The 20,021-nt window shown below is 42.0% G+C and overlaps 1 protein-coding gene across 1 annotated transcript; it reads right to left on the reverse strand.

Annotated features, from left to right (window-relative positions):
- Positions 1–145: 145 nt before the first annotated feature.
- On the reverse strand, positions 146–17,843 carry LRRC40 (leucine rich repeat containing 40). Its single transcript, XM_040610696.1, has 15 exons — positions 17,658–17,843; positions 16,968–17,149; positions 16,402–16,475; positions 15,330–15,459; positions 14,753–14,876; positions 13,912–14,054; positions 12,622–12,794; positions 12,229–12,319; positions 9,833–9,878; positions 7,295–7,403; positions 6,344–6,451; positions 4,614–4,724; positions 2,834–2,911; positions 1,879–2,064; positions 146–860 (listed from the first exon to the last, which is right to left on the reverse strand). The coding sequence occupies exons 1-15, from the start codon at positions 17,803–17,805 to the stop codon at positions 755–757; spliced, it is 1,809 nt and encodes a 602-aa protein (XP_040466630.1). The 5' UTR covers positions 17,806–17,843; the 3' UTR covers positions 146–754.
- Positions 17,844–20,021: the final 2,178 nt, after the last annotated feature.

The following is a 20,021-nucleotide window of genomic DNA, read 5'->3' on the forward strand; positions in this document are numbered from 1 at the left end:
TATTAATATCCATGACGCAGTAGTTACTAAAAAAAGTATCACTTTCAGGATGTGGAAGCATATTGAAATAAAAAATGAAAAGCAAATAAATGTCACTGGCTAGGAAAACTGAATTACAGTGTATACTTAAAAAAACCCCAAACCATACAGCCAACAGGAAACATTTATTGTTCCAATGCAGCTACCAACATCAACCACCTTGTACGTGAGGCACGCACACGGCTGCAGCACGTCTCGGACCATGCCCTTACATCATCGTACAGTTCGTGTGTTTCATCACGTACAAACCAGCAGCCAATTTTTTGAGGCAGCAGTGAAGAGCGACCAAATACCTTACAGGAGATTATAAAACAGGCATACAAAAATCAAAGCGGCTGCTTCTGCCTTTTGCTCAAATACTTCAGTGGTGACAATTCTTTTTAAAAATTAGCTTAACTGTAGAACAAACATTATCCCCATTTACTGAAGGCAGTTTCAGTGGTATTTTTATTACGGAAAGTGTAAACATCGGTTGTGGTATCTTAAAACGCACTCCCCAAACGTGCAGCCTTGAGGGGAAAGTATTTCACAGGCGAGTTCATTCTTAACATGCAAACTATAAACACCACTGTAAACGCTTTATGGCACAGGCCAGGTTACCAATGAGCTGACGAGGTGGGAGGAAGGCAGTCAAACCCGGCAGCCTTTGGTCGGATGGGGTAAGGCCTGGCTTGTACTGGGATTCCCAAGTCTGCCAAGGACACGGGCTGTTGTATCAAGCAGGAATGCGGCTTCTCAGGTACTCCAGCACTGCAGCTGTTCCTTTTGCCAGAATGGCTGCCCGGGGAGTGCGGAACGGGTTTCCCTCTAACAGAAGTGTCCTAGAAAAAATGAGAGGGTTTCAGTTACTTGTATAGACGTTGTACCAACATGTTCATAAGCTGCACAGAGGTTTTTAAATCTTCTGAAATTCATAACTAATTCCTCTTCTGTTCCAATAAAAGAATTTTAATTCCTGCTTCCCTAGTTCACACTAACTTATCTTCTTTAGAGACATCTGAATTTTAATTTATGCTAATAAATCAGTGGTGATATATTACTGTAGACGCATAATACACACATACCCTACTTCTTCAGCAAGCCTCTGCCAGAAGAGAGGGTGAGAAAAAGAACTTCTGAAATACAGAAACGGTACAGTAAAAAAGGAAAACTACGTTAATTTGCAACCCTCCCATTTCCAGCTTAGCTGCTAGCCTCTTTGGCATGCATAAATCTCTGCGGAGGTTTTTGCTTGTGGGGGTGGCGGTGGTGTTTTATTTTGTATTTTTGAAGTCCTTCCGGAAACTTTCCTTAAAAGGAGAAAGCCACAGGGACCAGCAATTTGTCTTTAACAAGACAGACCGCTTATGCCTAACCGTCCCCTTTGGTGTGCATTATGTAAGGGTGTTCACAGCCACCTCTCGTTATAGGTTATTTTGAGAATGTTATCCCGTCTCTTTTGCAGCAACGCGAGTTACACGCAGCGGGAAGGAGCTGAATGTATCAGCTGGCCTGCCTGGCTAACCGGCTTGTCTGCAGGTGTACCACCAGCGGGTCTGTACACACAGGCGCGTGTAACTGACTTCGGTTCCAACATTAGATCTACACAAAGCAACATACCCTTTCTTTTTTTTTTTTTAATCATGAAACAACTGCCCCCAGTTCTCTACAATACTGAGAAAACAAGGAAGGAATTTAACTGTTTTACAAATGCTAAGAGAGACCTTTTTTATGTATCAAGACCTACATGAACATATACTGCCAAGTAATACTTTTTCTTCTGATGATACAAGCCCTGAAGAAATCAGTCACGATATATTTTTTATAAAACAGGTCGCTACATAGACTTAGAACACACACCTTAGAGTTTCACAGTTTCCAAGTTCCGGTGGCACCTGGAGGAGATCGTTATTCTGAAGGTCCAGTGTTCCAAGCCTGTCCATCTTCTTTAGCTGCAGAGGGTCTATGGACCCAACCTGGTTGTTACTGAGCAGGATAGTCTCCAGTGCTAGGATGTGATAAAGGACGCTGGGAAATACTTTAAATCTTCAAGAAGAAAAAGGAGGCAAACCAATGAAAGTCAGAAATGGAGCAGAAACAGGGCATTAACAAAATTAGCAGCCTTTAAACATCAGACAACATTTCAGCCTTATCGTTTAAGGTACACGTTTAAACATACCGCTCTGAAAGCAGAAAGAATCCATTCTTTTACCTTGCACATCGTGAAAAAGGTCAACAAAACGCGCACATTCAAAAATGAGTGCCAGTTCAGCACCTCTAACAGAACTGCAGGCTGACTGCGTTCATTTTACAAGACTGGCTGTCTCCCAGAACATGACTCGCCAGCGTAAGGAAGGGAGGCCAGCTCTTCTCTCGTGTACTTCAGAAACACCCCGCCGAGGTGGAGGAAGGCTGCTTCCGGCCCAGCCCTGCCTCTGCTGCAAGAGCAGCAGCAGGTGCCCCTCAGGGACACCGCTTGCCTGCTTCCTGCCAACCACTCCCCTTGTGTTTTTTGGAATGGCTGTCTCATGGATGCTGGAGGGTAGTCCTGTTGGCATCCATTTTTGGATCTATATAATTCACAACATTGTTTAATCCCTTTTTTAACCTGTTGCTACTGCCTCTCTCCAAAACGTTTGCGGCGGAAAGTTCCCAAAATACACTACCCATTGTGTAAAGTAGTATATTCACTTCATCGCTCACAGCCTGCTGATTAAGCACCTCCTCATTCTTACATCACATGAAAATAACATTGAATTTGGCTCAGTTCTTTTTATTATTGTATATTTTTTAAAAAATCTAAATAGTTGCTCACCTATTAAAAGAAAGATTTATTATTTGCAGTCTTGTCAGTGCCTCCATTTCCTCAGGTAAAGATGTCAAAAAGTTATTTCTGTGTATCAAATGAAGACAAAAAATAATCACTAACTTCTATGAAAGTCTAGTTAAGAATCCACAGAGACAGAATATGCATATTTACCAGTGCCAACATGCTGTCTTAAACCAATTAATTGCTTCATAAATGGGTCAAGCCCATGTTCAAGTACAGATGCTTGCTACTGCAAGCCAGTTTGCATTCTCATTTCTGCCAGCAGGAGATGTAAAGTCTGTCCTCTAAAGATTCCCAAGTACTTCAAAGCATCTAACAACTCCACAAACCTGCCCAGCACTTCAGCTCCTTGTGTTTCAGAGGAAAGCTTAAGAAGCCGCCCACATCTTGGTGCCAAAGTGAATCAGTAGGATAACTCTAAACTTCTTCAAAATTCTTTTAGCCCACTATCTAATAGCTGTAACGAACTCGTTTACGGCTACTGTCAACGTAGTGTTTCCCACAACAGGAAGCCATTCAGAAGCTTCTTAAATACAAGGAAGACACCTTGTTTGTCCTTACAAACCCCTAGAGCCTGAGTGTGACACAAAGAGCCACTCCAGAAAAATGCAGACCACTCACTACAAGATGCCCAGACTTAGACCTAAATCCTTAATCACCAAGATATTCAACCTCGTTCCCTCATCAATCTCAATATGATCACACATTTCTGTGGTCTTCAGCCTCGCTCCTCCATCGGCAGCATGTACACCACAGAATCACTGGCTGGTTGGAGGTGGCAGGGACCTCTGGAGCTCATCTGGTCTGAGCCCCTGGCGCAGGTGGCACAGGGCCCCATCCGGTTGGGTTCTGGGGCTCTCCAAGGATGGAGACTCCCTCACCTCCCTGAACAACCTGTGCCAGCGCTCAGTCACCCTCACAGGGACAAGTGTCTCCTGGTGTCCAGAGGGACCCTCCCTGGGTGTCCCTGTGTGCCCGTTGCCTCCGGTCATGCCCCTGGGCACCACAGGAGGAGCCTGGCTCTGTCCTCAGCACCCTCCCTGCGGGTGTCTGCGCACACGGACGAGACCCCTGAGCTCTGCTCCAGGCTGAGCAGCCCCAGCTCTGCCAGCCTCTCCTCGGAGGAAAGATGCTCCAGACCCTCCAGCTTGGTGGCCCCTCGCTGGACTCTCTCCAGACACAAGCAGATTACTTTAGATCAAGCCAAAATTAAAACCTGTCTGCAGCCGCACTTTGCTACTTTTCATTTTGTGAAACACCAAAGACAAAATGCCAGGAAGCTAATCCCAATTGTGTATTATTCAGGAGTTGGAGAAGGTAAAATGACAGTAAGTAGCAATCTGTTGCAAACAAAACAGCCACAGACAGCTTCAGATTCAGGCAGCACAACAGGATTTGTACCCTGCCTGTACCACTTCCCAACTACCCTCCAGGATTTTGGGGGGTGGTTTTCTTTTATGGGGTGGCTGGGGGTTGCTTTTAAATAGCAACTTAACATCCCTGTCAACCTTTTTATGACTGAGGCAAGACCTTTCATCACAGCAAGTCTCAGAGCTTGGCCACTTGGGTTTTTTTCTGTTTTTCTTTAAGCAATGCCTAAATCTAGGCCACTTGCTATTTCCAATCTGCCGGTCATTCAACTGTCACGGAGGCATTTTGGGAAATGAAAAATTATTTCAGTACTGCTATTCCACTGTAACAGATGGCTGGTTTAAAAAGGCATTAAAATAAGTTAGAGAAAGGAAGTCCAACACACGTCACAAACCTGATATCCAAATGTGTCAATTTATGGAGCATGCAGAGCTCCAAGGAAATAGATGAGATTTTATTGAAGCCAAGGCTGACAGCACAAACTGAGTCTTTCAGCTCCACGATCCTGAAAGCCAACACGAATATACTTTTATTATGTAAGCTCACGTTTGCATTCTGTTTTCTAAATTATTGAAAAAAACCCTGCTTTATTCCATAAATCAAGGACACCTGACATTTCAGAAGCAGTTTTGTGAAGATAATGGAAAGTTCCACCTGTGAAAGTTGCCTGTCCTGGCATCTTACACTTGATGAAAGACAAAGCTCAGAATCATCTAACTAAAGTTATTGGGAGAGTAAATTTTCTTTCATTGATTAGGAGAGTAAATTTTACTACAAAAGCCTGCTCACGTAAATGCAGTTAAGAGGTATTTTCAGAAACTATGGCACATATGGCCATCACTGCCATCTCCTGCCCTGTAAATATTTTAACAAAAGACTCTATCCATCTTCTTTAGCAGTCAAACAAACAGAAAGACATTGTTATTTTATTTCTACCTTTCTGTCCCACTGTTCTCCGATTACAAATTCCAGGAAACATAGCATTTGCTGCTTCTTGTAAAAGGGTATTGTATTAAGATGCTTTAGTGTAAAAGCCCCCCTCCAAAAAAAAAAATTCCCTACAATAGATTCTCTGGTTTAGCCCTAAAAATAAAAGGTAACTAAATGACAAAATACTCCTCTCTCCTATCTTGCTTGCCACTGAATTGTCTAGCACCTAGCGGCTGCACACCTACACCTATCCCCAGTGAATGCAGCAGCCTCTAATATAGAGAAAAAGCATAGGAGGCACAGGCATTATGTTGCTAAATTGATTTTCTAGAAACTGTGCTGAGGAGCAATTTTTTTCCTATAAGAAAAAGATCACGCCTCTTCAAGCTCTATGTGCTAAAGGTTAAATGTTCAGCACGCTTGGGTCCAAGAATGGAAATAAGCTACCCCCACAAACGTGGTGGTAACCTTAAAAATCAGCTTTCATGATTTTCTTATGAAATGAAGGTTACCAGAGATGCAGTAACCTTCCTCCTCACACAAAAAGACTATTTATTCCATTAATGTTAAGAGAATGCTTCTCCTTAACTGTGGATGACATAACAAGTGCAATAATATCAAACGCTATGCGATGAGACAGAAAACCTATCAAGAAAAAAGGCACGGAAATTGTTCAGGCTTCCTTAAAAAAAGAACCACAAACAATTATGCTATCTGAAGACACTGAATTTAAACAGAACCTCAGCTATATTATGAAGTTCTCACCCAATAAAGTGGTGAATTATCTTCATATAGGAAAAAGACTGCTTTATAGAGAAAACAATACTACACTGTAGCTAAATACAGCACTTCATTATTATGAGAAGTCACATCACTCTCTCACCATTCATTTCAACAACGCTTAGCAAAGCAAGATGAAAAACAACATGTAATGAAAGCAATATTGAGTACAGCCAAGCTGCTTTTTACCGCCATCTTCACGTTAATCAACAGACCCACCTGCAGGCTATCTGTACTAGAAACACAAGTGCCTTATTCAGCTTCCCAATTATACTTTCATTTATGTGTTGTGTGCATATACAACCACATACACCGCATAAAGTGTAAATCTACTCAATTCAGGAAAACACAAGGTGCTGAGGAACAAAAATGAAAAAGAAAGCAACGAATAGAGAATGACCTTTACAAAAGTACCTTGGAGGAATTTCACTCAGCTGGTTTTTGCTGAAGTTGACAGTAGTGACCGGATTGCCTCTGACCGCATTGAACAGTTCATCGGGAATCACAGCTGCCTGCTTCTCACTACACAATGGAAAGCATTTAAGCTGGATAACATGGACAAGTTAACAATTTCCTATTAACAAGACATTTTCCTGTTCTTGTAGAAAAAGATGAGTAGTAGAATAGATACATAAATATCTACAGTTTGAAGTCCTCGAAGGACTGTTAATCAGAAAGCTACCATTCACTGTACAGTGTTACATGGCACCTGGACAACAGCGTCACTTCACACCGGCACCCTGATCTGTTACCTTGCTTAAGAAAAAATCAGCCGAGTTATGCCACTACCTCAACAAATGTGTAAAGTGCTACAGTGGGCCAGAAAGGGTAGCAAGACTGGCATTAAACAGATTTCCCCCTCTCAGCTCAGTGAGTAACGACTCTATTTGGGATCACAAATGAACATTTGTGGCCAGCCCAGCCCTTTCACCACAGCAAGGTCCTTTCCACGTTCCAGCTCACAGCAGCACTATGCATTTCACCAGCAGGTCTCAGCAAACACTGTTCTTCCCCTTTCCCAGCCTAACAAGTTACATTGTTGGTTACATTTAAGAAATAACCAAAGAGGGACTCACCTACTACAAGATAATCTGAGACTTAATGAAAACTGCTAAAGAAGTTTAAAAGGTATTAAAAGCACCTGAAGGTATTAAGCATTTCTAACAGGAACATTACTGTGGGATATTTGATTACAATGAAATAATTAAAAACCCTGGCAATTCAAATCTGCCTATTCCTGAGCACACAAAGTTAAAAATGCACAAATGCTGCAGGATTCGCAGCCAGTTTTTGCAGGGGTGTGTGTCAAAAAATAGAAAAGTATTCTTACAGCTTTAAAAATAGGTAATATTTCAAAACACGTACCTATATTCCAATAACTTTAGTGATGTTATGGCATGCATGTTAATCCTTGACTCACTTGGGAGAGTCATGGCTGTCACAGGAGGCTCTTCATTTGGCCTAGTCACATCATCTAGAGATAACAAGCATATACAGTCACACAAACTACAGGCTGCAGCCAGCTGTGGTGTTCTGAATGACCAGGATGGAAAGGTTCGGTGTCCCTAGTCACCTGCCATCACACTTTTTTAATTCTTCCTGTATCCTGGCTCAATGGAATACAATCTGATTCAGATGATTTCAAGAATCAAGATTGTAAAGATTTTAGATTTTTTGTAATCTTGGGCTTCTGGTTTGTTTGGTTTTGGGGAGGTGAGAGGGAGAGGGGACGACTCGCATTTTTAAAAACTGGTCAGGAAGCCATAGAGATGTTATGCTAGCTGTTATGTTAGGCAGCAGCCTCTGTGGGGCAAGGAGCTAGAAACAATGATAAACAAGGAATCTGGGCTACAAATTACCTACACCACCTATACCCAAAACAGCAAATTCGGCCACAATTTTTTTTTAAACATTAATACTTATAAACTTTCATCACACTGTTCTCTGTTAAGTTCCTTTTGATTACTACCTACAATCCACACAAAAAAAGCTCGTGGTGTTGCAAGGCTACTTTGAATATTTAAGAAATGCAGATTAAAAGCATTGTTCTGCACATCTGAGGTGTGGCATCACACCCCAGGGATCCACATACGCATCAGTGAGGTAAAACCTAGCTAGAAGTCCAAATATATGATAAATCCAACTTCTGCTAAAAGAAATTGAACAAAACTCTATGGAAACTCAGTAGTATTCACGAATAAAAGTCTATAACAATTGCACCTAACAGCAGCTAGTTATCCTTTCATTAAGGAAGGTCAAAAAGGTCAAAACCAAGCAAAAAAAGAGGCCTTCTTCCAGTTTAAACCTCCACAGAAACAGGACTGCTACTGCTTTAGCTTCAACTCAGATACCATAACAGGTAGAGTAAAATCACAAGCACTGTTGTACATACAAGACATTAGCTGATTTTATTATCCACAATTATATTATTATAGTTCACCAGATAAGCTTCTGAGTACGTCCCCTAGCATTCAATTATTTTATTATTCAATTTCTGTTAAGTTAATAATGTCAGATTTGCACAGAAACTGACATTTTGAAGCAATTTTATATGCTGCAGTAACCTAATTAATACTGCCATCCTCTGGCAGATGGATAGAAAATCCACTTTAAAAGGAAAATGCACACATAGCATTTTCAATAAAAGTTGCTTACATGTATCATCAAGGCTCCTTCTAATTTGAGAAGTTAAGCATTTTTTGCCATTTAAGTGCAGCATAATCATAAATATAAATATCATATTTAACATGACCAGTGAATGCAGATATTTTGACTACTTTATGTTTTAAAACTTAAGAAAGATTAAGATCTCTAGAGATGGTAAACTGAAGTCCTGGTTTGAAAGGATTTCATCTTCTCAGTATGCAAGCTGCTTAAGGACTCTGACAGCCTGTTTCCCATATAACAAAAAATAAACTATATCTCTGCTATTTTGTTTAGAAAACACAGAAAAGAAAAAAACAAATCCAAATGCCAAAGTAGCTCAGTGAATTAGAAGCCCCAGTATCAATCTGGAAAATGACCTGAGTGCGCTGAAGCAACTCACAGGTTTTTGTCTGTTTTAATACTACAGGTTCATTTTCACAAAGTACCGTATCTGTTAGAGAAACGTGAGACAGAATCATCTAGGTGCTTTTTAATCCACAGAGACAGAGCTTTGCATACAAGAGAGGACTCTGCAAAAAACACAGCGCATTTGCGCAGAGAATCACCTTGAAACATTTAATCTCATTTTCTGCTTTATGTCTTTTTAATTATTTCTCTAGGAAATGTTGGGATCAAGGCTACTGGACAGTAGGAAGATAAATTCTAACAGGCCAGGATTAGAATGATGTTTAAAATAAATCAGCTACTTTCTCCCCAAAACTTTTTATATTCTTAGTCAGCTATGAGGTAGACTTCATGGCATCGCCAAGACTTGAAGGCAGAATTTCCACACGTGTACTTCTGGGAATCACAGGACTGCACCGCCCATGCTATTACATAAGTAATACATAATATCTCTGCAAAATGTCACCTACTCTTGGTTACAGTATAGTGACCAAGCCAGCAGACAGATGGCAAGCTTAAAAGGAAGATCCCCTTACATAAAACTTCCCATGTTGATGTTCGGAGGAAAAATAAAAAAGCTACTGGAATTCCTCATGCAAAATGCATAAAGGGACCAGGGGAAAAATGATTATTTTACTAAATTATAGTCCTCAGTAGGGACTGTTTGTTATTCAGTATTATCTAATAAAATAAGAAAGAGAAACAGTGTTGAGATATAAAAGCAAAGTGTAAAGAAAATTCTTATTGCAGGAGAACTGGAGAAACCTGGATTTAAAAAACTACCCTCCATAGGTTCTAGTTTAATTTCTTAAGAAGGTTCTCTTTAAACTGCAATGCAATACAGCAACATACCTTGGATTTTGCTTCTTAGATATTTCAGAAGTTCCTGGGTGCCTTTCTTTAAAAAATAAAAAAAAACAGTAAGCATTTGCCAGCCAGTGTTTACACAGCTGTTTTGACAATGAAGAATGACAATTCCAGTCACACAGGTGGAGCCTGTGGCACTGCTGACTATAAAATCCACCTAAGGCTGCCCATAGAAAAACCCTCCTCTTTGCAGCAGCTGATCAACTTGCTTATTTACAATTTTGTTTTATTCCAGCTGAAAACTTCCAATCCCATATCACTACCCCAGGCTCCACATTTTTAGCTTTTTATCTTAAGTAGTTACCCGGTTCCAAGAGCAAGGGAAAAATGAACTTAATCTTCCCTTGCAGAAGGTCTAGTACAATTACGCTTTGGAGAAGACATTTAAATTTTGTCAAGGAAGCTGACTGTTCAGTGCTTTGGTGACTTTTTATGTACAAAATTATAACCTCTGAGAAAACCACTGCAGTTTACATAATTTGCATGAATTTTTAACAGCTTGATCCTCCGAAGACTTTACTTTCTATCCTGTCACAGCAACTTCTACTGGTAAAACAAAGTCTATGAGTAATCAAGCATAATCTCACAAGGCCATTTATTTTAGGATAAAGCTAGGTTTTCCTTACAGTTTTTACATGCTTCTCCTTGATGCTTTAAAACCAGGGACTGAACTAAAGTGCTGAATATGAATTAACATTTCTCATTCCAGCTGCCATCTGTATTACACACAGTAAGACACTGGCTGATTTGAATGCAGAGGGGATAAGGAAAATGTGGATGTTGGAAAGGGAGGAATCCTCGCAAGGAATCTGGTGAGATGACAGAAACAGAAGACACAAGACTGAGAAAGAGAGGCCAGAGGAGACCGGGACTGACTACAGGCACAACTACGCATAGCATGTGCTGAGCTGCGTAAGACAAGGGAAGCCACTATGGAAGAACCTGAAAACTTTTAAGGAAAAGGTAGTCATCAAACAGAAAGCTGAGTAAAGTCATGTGGCTTGCACAGAGAGGAAAGCAGACAGAAAGACAAAGCTCATCAGCCATGTGGTGGTATGTTACACAAAAAGGAGAGACTAGGATTTAACAGAAAATTACTAGAAAGTCATCCAGAAACAGGACAAGTGCCTGCTGTGCTACACTTACTCCCCAGTACCTGCCAATCCTTAATCTCAGTATTCACCTGCTTCTAAGTGGTGCCTGGGGAACGCTACAAGCTTTACCAATTACTCTTCTAAATCAAATGTAAAAAAATCTAGGTAAGTATATAAAATTCCAGTTATATGAATTCACATGTGGGTAATGGATCAAGACAGTCTAAGTATAAAATATCATAATCCTTGTACCTGTCGTTTGCTACAAATCTGAAATACACACAAGAAGTTACACACATCTATGCTCTTACATTTGAAAGACAGCAAATCCTCAGAAGCTAGAGAATACCAGAACTAAAGTAACCAGGCAACCTGAACTCAAACTCCTTTGTCTGCGCATTTTAAGCCAAGTTTGAACTCTGGAATCATGTATGACTTCCACCCACTGAGGCCTTGCTCATTAATTTAGTGCATACAATGCCCATTTAATCAGATACACAATGTTTTGCCTCTTCTGACAGATACTAAAAAAAATCATTTCAACAGAGTCTTCACTGAGGCTTACTTTTAGAGAATCCCAGTGCTTTGTAAACATTTATTTTATAACACTGGCAGAAACACAGAAAGAAGTAATGTATACCACCAACAGGAAGAGGGGCCTGCCTCGGAATAAAAATAACAGGCAATTCCATAGCAGCTGTAGTGCCCATGCTCCAGCCTCCCTCCTGCCCTACATACTAGTTTGCTCACACAGAGCTCACACCTTCACTTTGGCGGTCACCTACAAAGGGAATGCAAATCTGAGGTGTATGTTATTCTTAAGAAAACATACTACATCAGTTTGTTATTGCTCAAAATGGATGTGCCATCAAATATGCTTTGGAAATTGAATCCTAGATCCTTAATTCAGGGAAGTAGGAAACAAAAAACAGAAATCCATGCACATCTAGGAAAAGCCTGATGTAAAGTACTCGCCCAGCATTGCAACGGGATTAGGCAGCAGACCTATTGCTTCATTTGCAACATATATTACAGCTTCTATAGCACATCAGAAAGCAATGACTGCCTTTATTCTACAGTCCCCATGGTCTTATGCACTGGATCAGACTCGAGTGGAAAGAGTACCCAAATCACAATACACACAAACAAAAGAGATGGATTAAAGTTGCACAGGTTACTTGAAATCTGGGCATATTCTGTGGGGTTTTTTTACTGTTCTGGCTACACAATTTGGATCATGTACATATGCAACATAACCAAACTTTACATACAGTCTACAGTGCTTACTTGCAGAAGGTCTCTTCGAATGGTTCTCAAAGGATTTCCCTCTAATGCCAGGAATTTCAGCTGAGGAAGGTTCCCCAACGTATAAGGCAACCTGCAAATGGAAACAACTCATTTCAAAGAGGCTTCCAAACAATTTCTAAAGAATTTGCAATGGTTTGTCAGATGGCCTGGTATTCTCAACCTCAGGTTCCAATAAAAAGATACAGAACATACTACAGTTAACAAAGGCACAGTTTGACCATAACAATTACACAATGTACAAATGGTTCATTTTATGACTGAGCCCTTTTTAAATTACATTTTACAAAGTGCAATACATCATTATAGAATTAGTTGTCATTAGATGTCATTAGCTATGCCTCATCTCAGACACAACACAGCTTTTAATATTACCTACTGATATCATTGTTGGCGAGGTCAAGTCGCTCCAACTTCTGAAGCAGAGTAATTTCATCAGGAACCGATTTTATCTTGTTGTCTCTAAGTTCCAGTACAGAGAGGGAATTCAGATGCTTCAAATTCTCTGCATTTAGTATTTCGATCTGATTTTCACCAGCATGTAATTCCTATGGAAACAAAGATCATCCACAATTGTGTCACTCTAGAAAGATTGCTTTGTAACTTACTCATTTCCTAAGTCATGACATTGGCAAAAACAGATGATGACATGGAGAAAATATAGATCTTATTATCTTTCATCTGCACATGAAACATCAAACACTCCAAAGAGAGACCCAAGTCTGAACTTAGCTTTTTTGGAACCATCACAGATCCCTCAGCTTTAAGTTCAATTTCCAAGCCAGGAATAAATTTGCTCCACTTTTGTCAGGAACTTGTCAACAACTTCTTTACTCAAGAAGTTTCTTAAATGTCAAGTTATAGGAAGTTGAGAGGGTAGCTCTCCATCTCCCTATTGGAAACGTTTCATTTATAATGGAAAAATTGAATGGTTCTTTAGACCAAAAAGAATGTACACACATGCTGCTGTATGGACTAAGACACTCAACTTCAAACACCAAGAATTTTGTTAGAAAATGCTGAAATAGATTGGGATTTTAACTACTGAGTTCGGAGTTATGCAGAAATAAAGCATCTGCATTCTTTGATGGATTTGATCATTGAAAACAACACAGCGATAAAGGCATTCACTTGGCCCAATCATTTTTCTGTGAATTGAGTAACAAATTTCTGATGTTCTGAGACAGGCGATTTTCGATTTTAAACATACCAGGAATTAAGGCTACAAAATATCTGGAAGATCTAATTATGCTAGAAGGAAGAGGAAAAAACAAAAAAAACCAGTACTTTCTCTGCCGTTACAAATAAAAAAATTATAATGAACAAAATACATTTATCCAGAATATGTTCCTAGAGATAAAACAATAACATAGCACAACTGTTACAGGCAATACTAAATCTAGATTTTCAGTCATTCCTCTTTAAGTATTTCCTTTATTTTTCAAATCTGAAGAACACTGCTGCAAACTTGTCTTCCCAGTGACCTTAAGACTGACCAATGTGGACAGTAATTGCAAATGAGGGTGTATTAAATGGAGTTCTAGACAAATAATTATGAACTTTTGATCACAGCACTTCACAAAAATTTGTGCTTTAAGTGACAGTCATTATTTTAAAAGTTTACAGCAAACAGATTTGCAGTATACCGACCACTTCAAACCTTACCTTCAGTAATTTGCATGAGGGAAATTCTGGTAAGGAACGTAATTTATTTTTTCTCAGATAAAGTTGTTCCAAAGATGCCATAGTTGCTAACTGAGAAGGTACGGTTTCCAGGTAGTTTTTAGTACAATCCAGTAGTCTTAAGCCTACAGAAGTAAGCATGCCACGACAGACAGAAAAAGAAGGTAAAATAAAAACTGATTTTCTACAGAAGCATAAATATCCTGGTTTTCAAAACAAACATAACAACATTTCGCCAAACAGAATTCTGACAGAAATCAAAGCAGTTAGCATCAACATTTCTGTAAACAAGGCATCTGCTTTTCATTTATGCTTCACAGAACATTCTGGAATGCTTTCAATGACACTGACAAATACTACCTCTTGTCAAGAAAGGGTCTAATATTGCTTTGTATTTAATATTTAAATGTTAGAAGTGAACTTTATCACACTCTAATTTAGGGGGTTTTCCTCTCCAATAATTCCAACTATCTCTCATTTATCTTTACTTTCCACTCAAAATATGCAATAAAGACAAAAAATTTTCAAATTTCTTACTGCAGCCTTAAGGCTATTAACTTCTAAGCAGAACTTATTAATCCTTACGTGTTTCTCATCACTCCATGTCCCACTTATCAAGAAATATGAACCATAAGAGGACTGCAGTTTGATATACAGCAGCTGTAACTGATTTTTTAAAAATCATTCTGAACTAACGTTCTTGAGAATACATTAGCTCTTTTAAGAACATATTTTCAAAATCCTGAGTAATATACACTATATTTCTGAACATAACTACAGAACTGGCTGTATGGCATTTAATAATCTGAGGGAAGTAATTTACTTTTCATCACACTGATATCCGCAGGCAGGTTCTTCAGCTGATTACAAGACAAATTGAGTCGCACTAAGTTAATGAGCAAAGCAAAACTTGTTGGAATGTCTGTGAGATGGTTGTTGGATAGATCCTGAAGATTTTTTAAAAAAAAAAGAGGAAGAGAGTGAGGTTAGAAAGAGATGTTTAAAATATCCCACGAGTATTGCTACTGCAAAATTAATTACTGGCAGAACATTAAAATTAGATGGCTGATATCTTCAGGATCTCCCTGACAGAAATGTGAATAGAAGAAAAAAAAGTCTCCCTTGACTGACAGATCACAAGGGATTTGATTTTTCTTAAAATATTTGGCAAACCAAGAGCAAAACTTGGTTTCAAACAAAAAAAAGACAAAAAAAACCCAACACAAAACAAAACAAAAACACACCACTGTGCCCACCATTAGAATACTCATTAGAATATTCAGAGTTCTGCCATCTAAGCTATGGATTTTTTTAATTAGCAGTAACAAAACATGGATATATCAGCGCAAAACACAGATATATCTGCACAAACAAGCGTTTTTAAAAAAGTTGTAATTTACTAATTCTTCTAAATTGACAAGCTGTCCAAATCCATCCGGCAAGTGGCTCAGCTCATTGTGATGAAGAAGAAGGCTCTTCAAATGTGACAACTGCATCAACTCTTCTGGGACACTTTTCAGTTTGTTGTGGCTGGTATTAAAACATGGAACACAAAAGGAAAAAACAATTACTAAGTAGTTTTAAGAACATAACCACTTACAGAACACTTGTGCTACACATGATGCTGTCCAAACTACAGCTGCAACACTTTTATCAGCTGGTTTATCTTAGCCACCCACAGCCTATTGAAACACAAACCCTTCAGATGTGAGAGCACACACAAAGCACATCCAGCATCAGATACACTGGATATTCTGTGCCAGCACAGACTTAACTATTAATTACACTGACAGACAGACAGGCTTCTGAAAAACATTCTCATGTTGCGGCATATATACATGTGCTCACTGTTCAGGATACCATCACGCTTAAGAAAAATCCATCTCCTACAACTGTTACGGCCTTCTACAATGGGTTAGTTTCCTGGGAGAAATTCATTAGGCTTGTTTGTTTATTTGTTCAAGAATACTTTTAATCCTTATCTGAATTTACAATATTCCAGATGGACCTTTTTTTGGGGCTTTATGTAGTTCACACTCAGAGTGACAAGTGTAGCCTCTTTCTCCCTCTGCGCAAATTTACTCCAGTAAACAGAATGTTATGAACTTGCCAGCAATAACAAGATCTATACAACTATTTACAATGTATGTTGATCACAACGAAAAGTATTTTTATACTCAAAACTGCCAGACTGAAGGAAATGAATGTAGATATTGCTTGTGTCATTATCCAAAATATCACCATTTTTCACCTTCCAGGCAAGAATGTGACTTTGCAGATCATTAAAAGTAATTTTAACGCATGATCATCAGTTTTGACTCAAAACTTACTATTCTCAATATACTCATATTTTCTAGTTAAAAATCTGAAATTAATTTTCTGAAAGAAAACGTGATATACTGCAATCTCTTGTTTGCACTGTAAAAGCCACCGCGGTATTTCTCACGTTCCAGTTTTGCAACGTGTACTTACCTGACATCAAGTTTCTGAAGATTTTCTAGTTGTCCTAAAGCAGAAGGAAGTGATGTCAGCTGATTATCATGCACCTGGAAAATACAAGTTTTTAGAATACACTTACTAATTCTTACTTTGTATATTTTCCTTACCTATCTCAGATTGTTTCTGCTCACCTAATACAGCAAATAATTCTGTACACAAGTTAACAGCTATGTACGTGCCTCAAAGCAATTACCAAATGTGACATTGCAACTGCTGATCTGCAAAATTCTACTTAATTGATGGCAAACACTAAGAGATTAAATATGAAGGGGGGGGGGGGGGGGGAAGTGTGCAGGAAAGGTGGCTGCATCCAGTAGTAGCTCTTCCTTCAGTGTCCATAATAAAATTTCCTGTATGTTTCCACAAAACAGTAACCCCTACCAGCCCATAAACCAATACATTGTCAGAGTGCTCTGTAACAATCTTTATCTTGGGAATACACCTGTGCCACTTCTACATGCCCACCGCTGCAATGAAATGCAAAACAAAGATCCAAGACTTTATTTTCCCACCTGCCATGATGGGATCACCGTACTTACATCCAGAACAGTGAGCGCGGGCAGCAGTTTGACATCCTCTGAAAGACACTGCAGTTTGTTTGAGGCGAGTATCAGCTTGGTCAGATCTGTTTGTTCCCACCAGCGATCCTCAGCACCAAAAGAGAGATTTTGATGAGCTTCCTCCGGAGTATCCAAATTTATCCTCCACACATGATCAGGCACTATGTTCACAAAACACAGGCAGCAATTAAATTCTTCATGTATTTACTCTACAACTTCCACTGTCATATACATACACACATACAGTCAATTGTATTTTTAAGAGACATTTTTCCAGAGCAGACACTAACAAGCTAATGGCAATCGGCCAGCAACGGCCAAAAGTAAGCTGATCTGCAAGCAGATAGCTGGAAATACTCATTGCTGTTGCTCCATCTGTAGTCCTCCTGCCCTGACCGGGTGGCACCGCCGAGCGCAGGGAGGCACCCCAGGCCCGCGGCACAGGTCCGCAAGCACCGCGGCCTGCTCCCTCAGCTGAAGAGCGGCTTGGCTCTTCCCGCCAGAAGGCAGACGGGCGCGGGCGGCAGGCCCAGCACGGCGGCAACCGCGGCTGAGCGTGGCCGAGGCGCGGGGCAGGAGCGCCGTACGCGCCGGCTACAGGGCAGGGCAAGCCGCGGCGCGGCCCCGCCGGGGCCCCCCGCCGCCCCGGGGCCGGCTCCCCGCGCTCACCCTCGCTGAGGCTCCGGCCCGACAGGTTTAGCTGCCCGCTCTTCCGAGCCGCCCGGATCAGCCCCTGCGGCACGGCGGGGCCCGGCTCCGCCGGCCGCCTGAAGCCGGCGCGGGGGTCCCCAGCCCGCACCCTCCGCGCCGCCGCCATCCCTCCTTCCCTCCCTCCCGCGCCGGCCGGCACCGCCCCGCCGAGCAGGCGGGGCCCGGGCTCCGGCAGCCGCCCCGCGGGCCTGCCCCGCCGCCGCCATTTCCCGCCCGGCCGTGCCAGCTGGAGGCCGGGCCACCGAAATGGTGCCCGACTGGGGCGCGGGGCCGGCCCGCAACCCCTGTTGCCGGCCCGGGGAGCTGCGGGCGCACGGGGACCCCACACCTCCCCGAGGGGCTGGGGGTGTGCGAGCCCCCGCGGGGCCGCCCGGCGGGGCCGTGCCTGTGCCGCAGAACGGGGGCTGCCGTTTGCGGGCTTCCCGGCTCACGGCTGCACCGCGGGCGGTGTTCGTCCCCCGGCTCGGCCCGCAGCGTCGGCAGTGACTCCCTCCAACAAACGGCTGCACCAACAGGTCCGTCCCCTCCACAGCATCGCTGCCCTGGAGAGTGGCCCGAACGCTCGGCACAAACCCGCAGGGCCTGCGGCGGGGCAGGGCAAGCTGACACAACTGCGGGCATCACGTTCTTAATGAGAAAAGAGACTGCAGCAGGTCGGCTGCAGCTGTGCGGGCAGACCTGCCTGCCCAGCCTTCCCCGCCCCCATCTCAGCTTGCCAAAGCCTTCACCTTTGTCACAAGTGTGAATACAGAACAAACAACCTGGGAATATTTTATACATACACACAAGGTAAAACAAATAAAAAGGCACTTTTATATCAATTTGGTTTTCCTTTCCCCTTTGGTCCAGAGTTTGCAAACTAAAACATAACTTTAAATTGAAGCCAGGGAGGTATAGATCAATGGAAAACTACTGTGCATAACTAATTACCAATAGTATCTTTTAAGCAACGTTTGGAAAGACTGCATAAATATTATTCTTCTGAGTTTTGGGCTTGCTTTTTGGAATACCACCCATTTTCTATAATAAATACCTTGACTCTTGTGTGTTGATTGACTCTGGCATACCAGGTGAATGACCTCGCTCTTCTGGCCAACACGCCAACACCTGAGGTTAACAGGGCCAGTCACCCCTTGGACCCGCGAGTCAGAGCAATGCCTGCCTGACTCTCAACAGCGGGCCCCGGTGAGAAGTACATTGTGAAAAAGGAGTGTTTTCCCCTCAGACATTGAAGATTTTTAGCTGTAGCTCTTTTCACTTCCAAACACTAGGTTTGCGTTTCAAACACTACCCTTTTTGAAAAAAACTTCTACTTTTAGTTCCATTGAACTTAAAATTAGTCAAGGACCAAATACGACATTACACAAGTGACTCAAGAAACTTCAAGCACTAGTACTAAGGATTTTTGGCCTCATTGGTATTTTTACTGCTGGTCTTTAATTCCCCTCTTTTCCTGTCACCTCTCTCTTTGGGAGTCACCAGGCAGCAGCCTATACAGAAACGCTGGGTTATTTCAACAGAGCATTTAAAAACCCAGCGCTAGAATTTTGTGTGAAGCCTCCAAGTTAAGCTTGTTTGTTCCCGTAAGAGGAAGATGTATTGGGAAGGGCAGAAGTTATGCAAGCTGAAGCTCAATTCAGAACAGGCAAAAATTCCAGACAATGGCTGGAAGGCGCTGGGGGCAGGGCCGAGCTTCCTGGAATGATTCATATTCATTACTTAAAAATCATTTTTACAGCCTTTGGAAATAACAGATTGCTTTACTTGCAATCCAACATCAGGAATGATCGAGAAGAACGCATAGAGAGCAATCACAGTCACAGTGAACCCAGGCAACAAAGTAAGTGTTCCACTCGTCTCTACCTGAATACAATTAATTCACGTAGCAAGCAACTTCGCCTGTCAAAAACATGGCAGTTTTAAGCTTGAAGGAACCAAGCAGCCCTACCAAGCCGATCGGGAACACCTCGGGCTGGGCACTACTAGCAGTACGTCAGGACAGGTGCCCCCGAGCCCTACCCGGCCCTCTGAAAGACTGACCAGAAGGACTCTAGAGCCCCCGCCACCACCCGGATGACCTTTGGCGATAAAACACAACGGACAGTCCAGCCTGACGCTCTCTTATCAGCACTGAAGTCCCTCAGCGCCGCCTCCCGCCCTGCGCACGCGCCGGCCGCCCCCCCGCGCGCCCGAGGCCGGGGACAGGCGCATGCGCAGGCGCGCGCGGAGGCTGGGCGCGAGGCCCGGGCCGTGAGCCTGCGCGGGGGCCGCGTGCGCCTGCGCGGGGGGCGTGCGGCGGGGCATTGTGGGATACTGCGGCCC

Source organism: Falco naumanni, chromosome 11 (genome assembly GCF_017639655.2).
Source record: "Falco naumanni isolate bFalNau1 chromosome 11, bFalNau1.pat, whole genome shotgun sequence".
NCBI classification, from domain to species: Eukaryota; Metazoa; Chordata; class Aves; order Falconiformes; family Falconidae; genus Falco; species Falco naumanni.

Bases quoted from the DNA above. Each gene is read 5' to 3' on its own strand.
- LRRC40 (XM_040610696.1), bottom strand. From the start codon at position 17,805: ATGGCGGCGGCGCGGAGGGTGCGGGCTGGGGACCCCCGCGCCGGCTTC. The intron at 12,320-12,621 runs GTAATATTAAAA...TTCCATTTGCAG, and splicing joins GCCAACAATGATATCAGTAG to GTTGCCTTATACGTTGGGGA. The intron at 6,452-7,294 runs GTACGTGTTTTG...TCCATTGTGTAG, and splicing joins CTAAAGTTATTGGAATATAG to TGAGAAGCAGGCAGCTGTGA.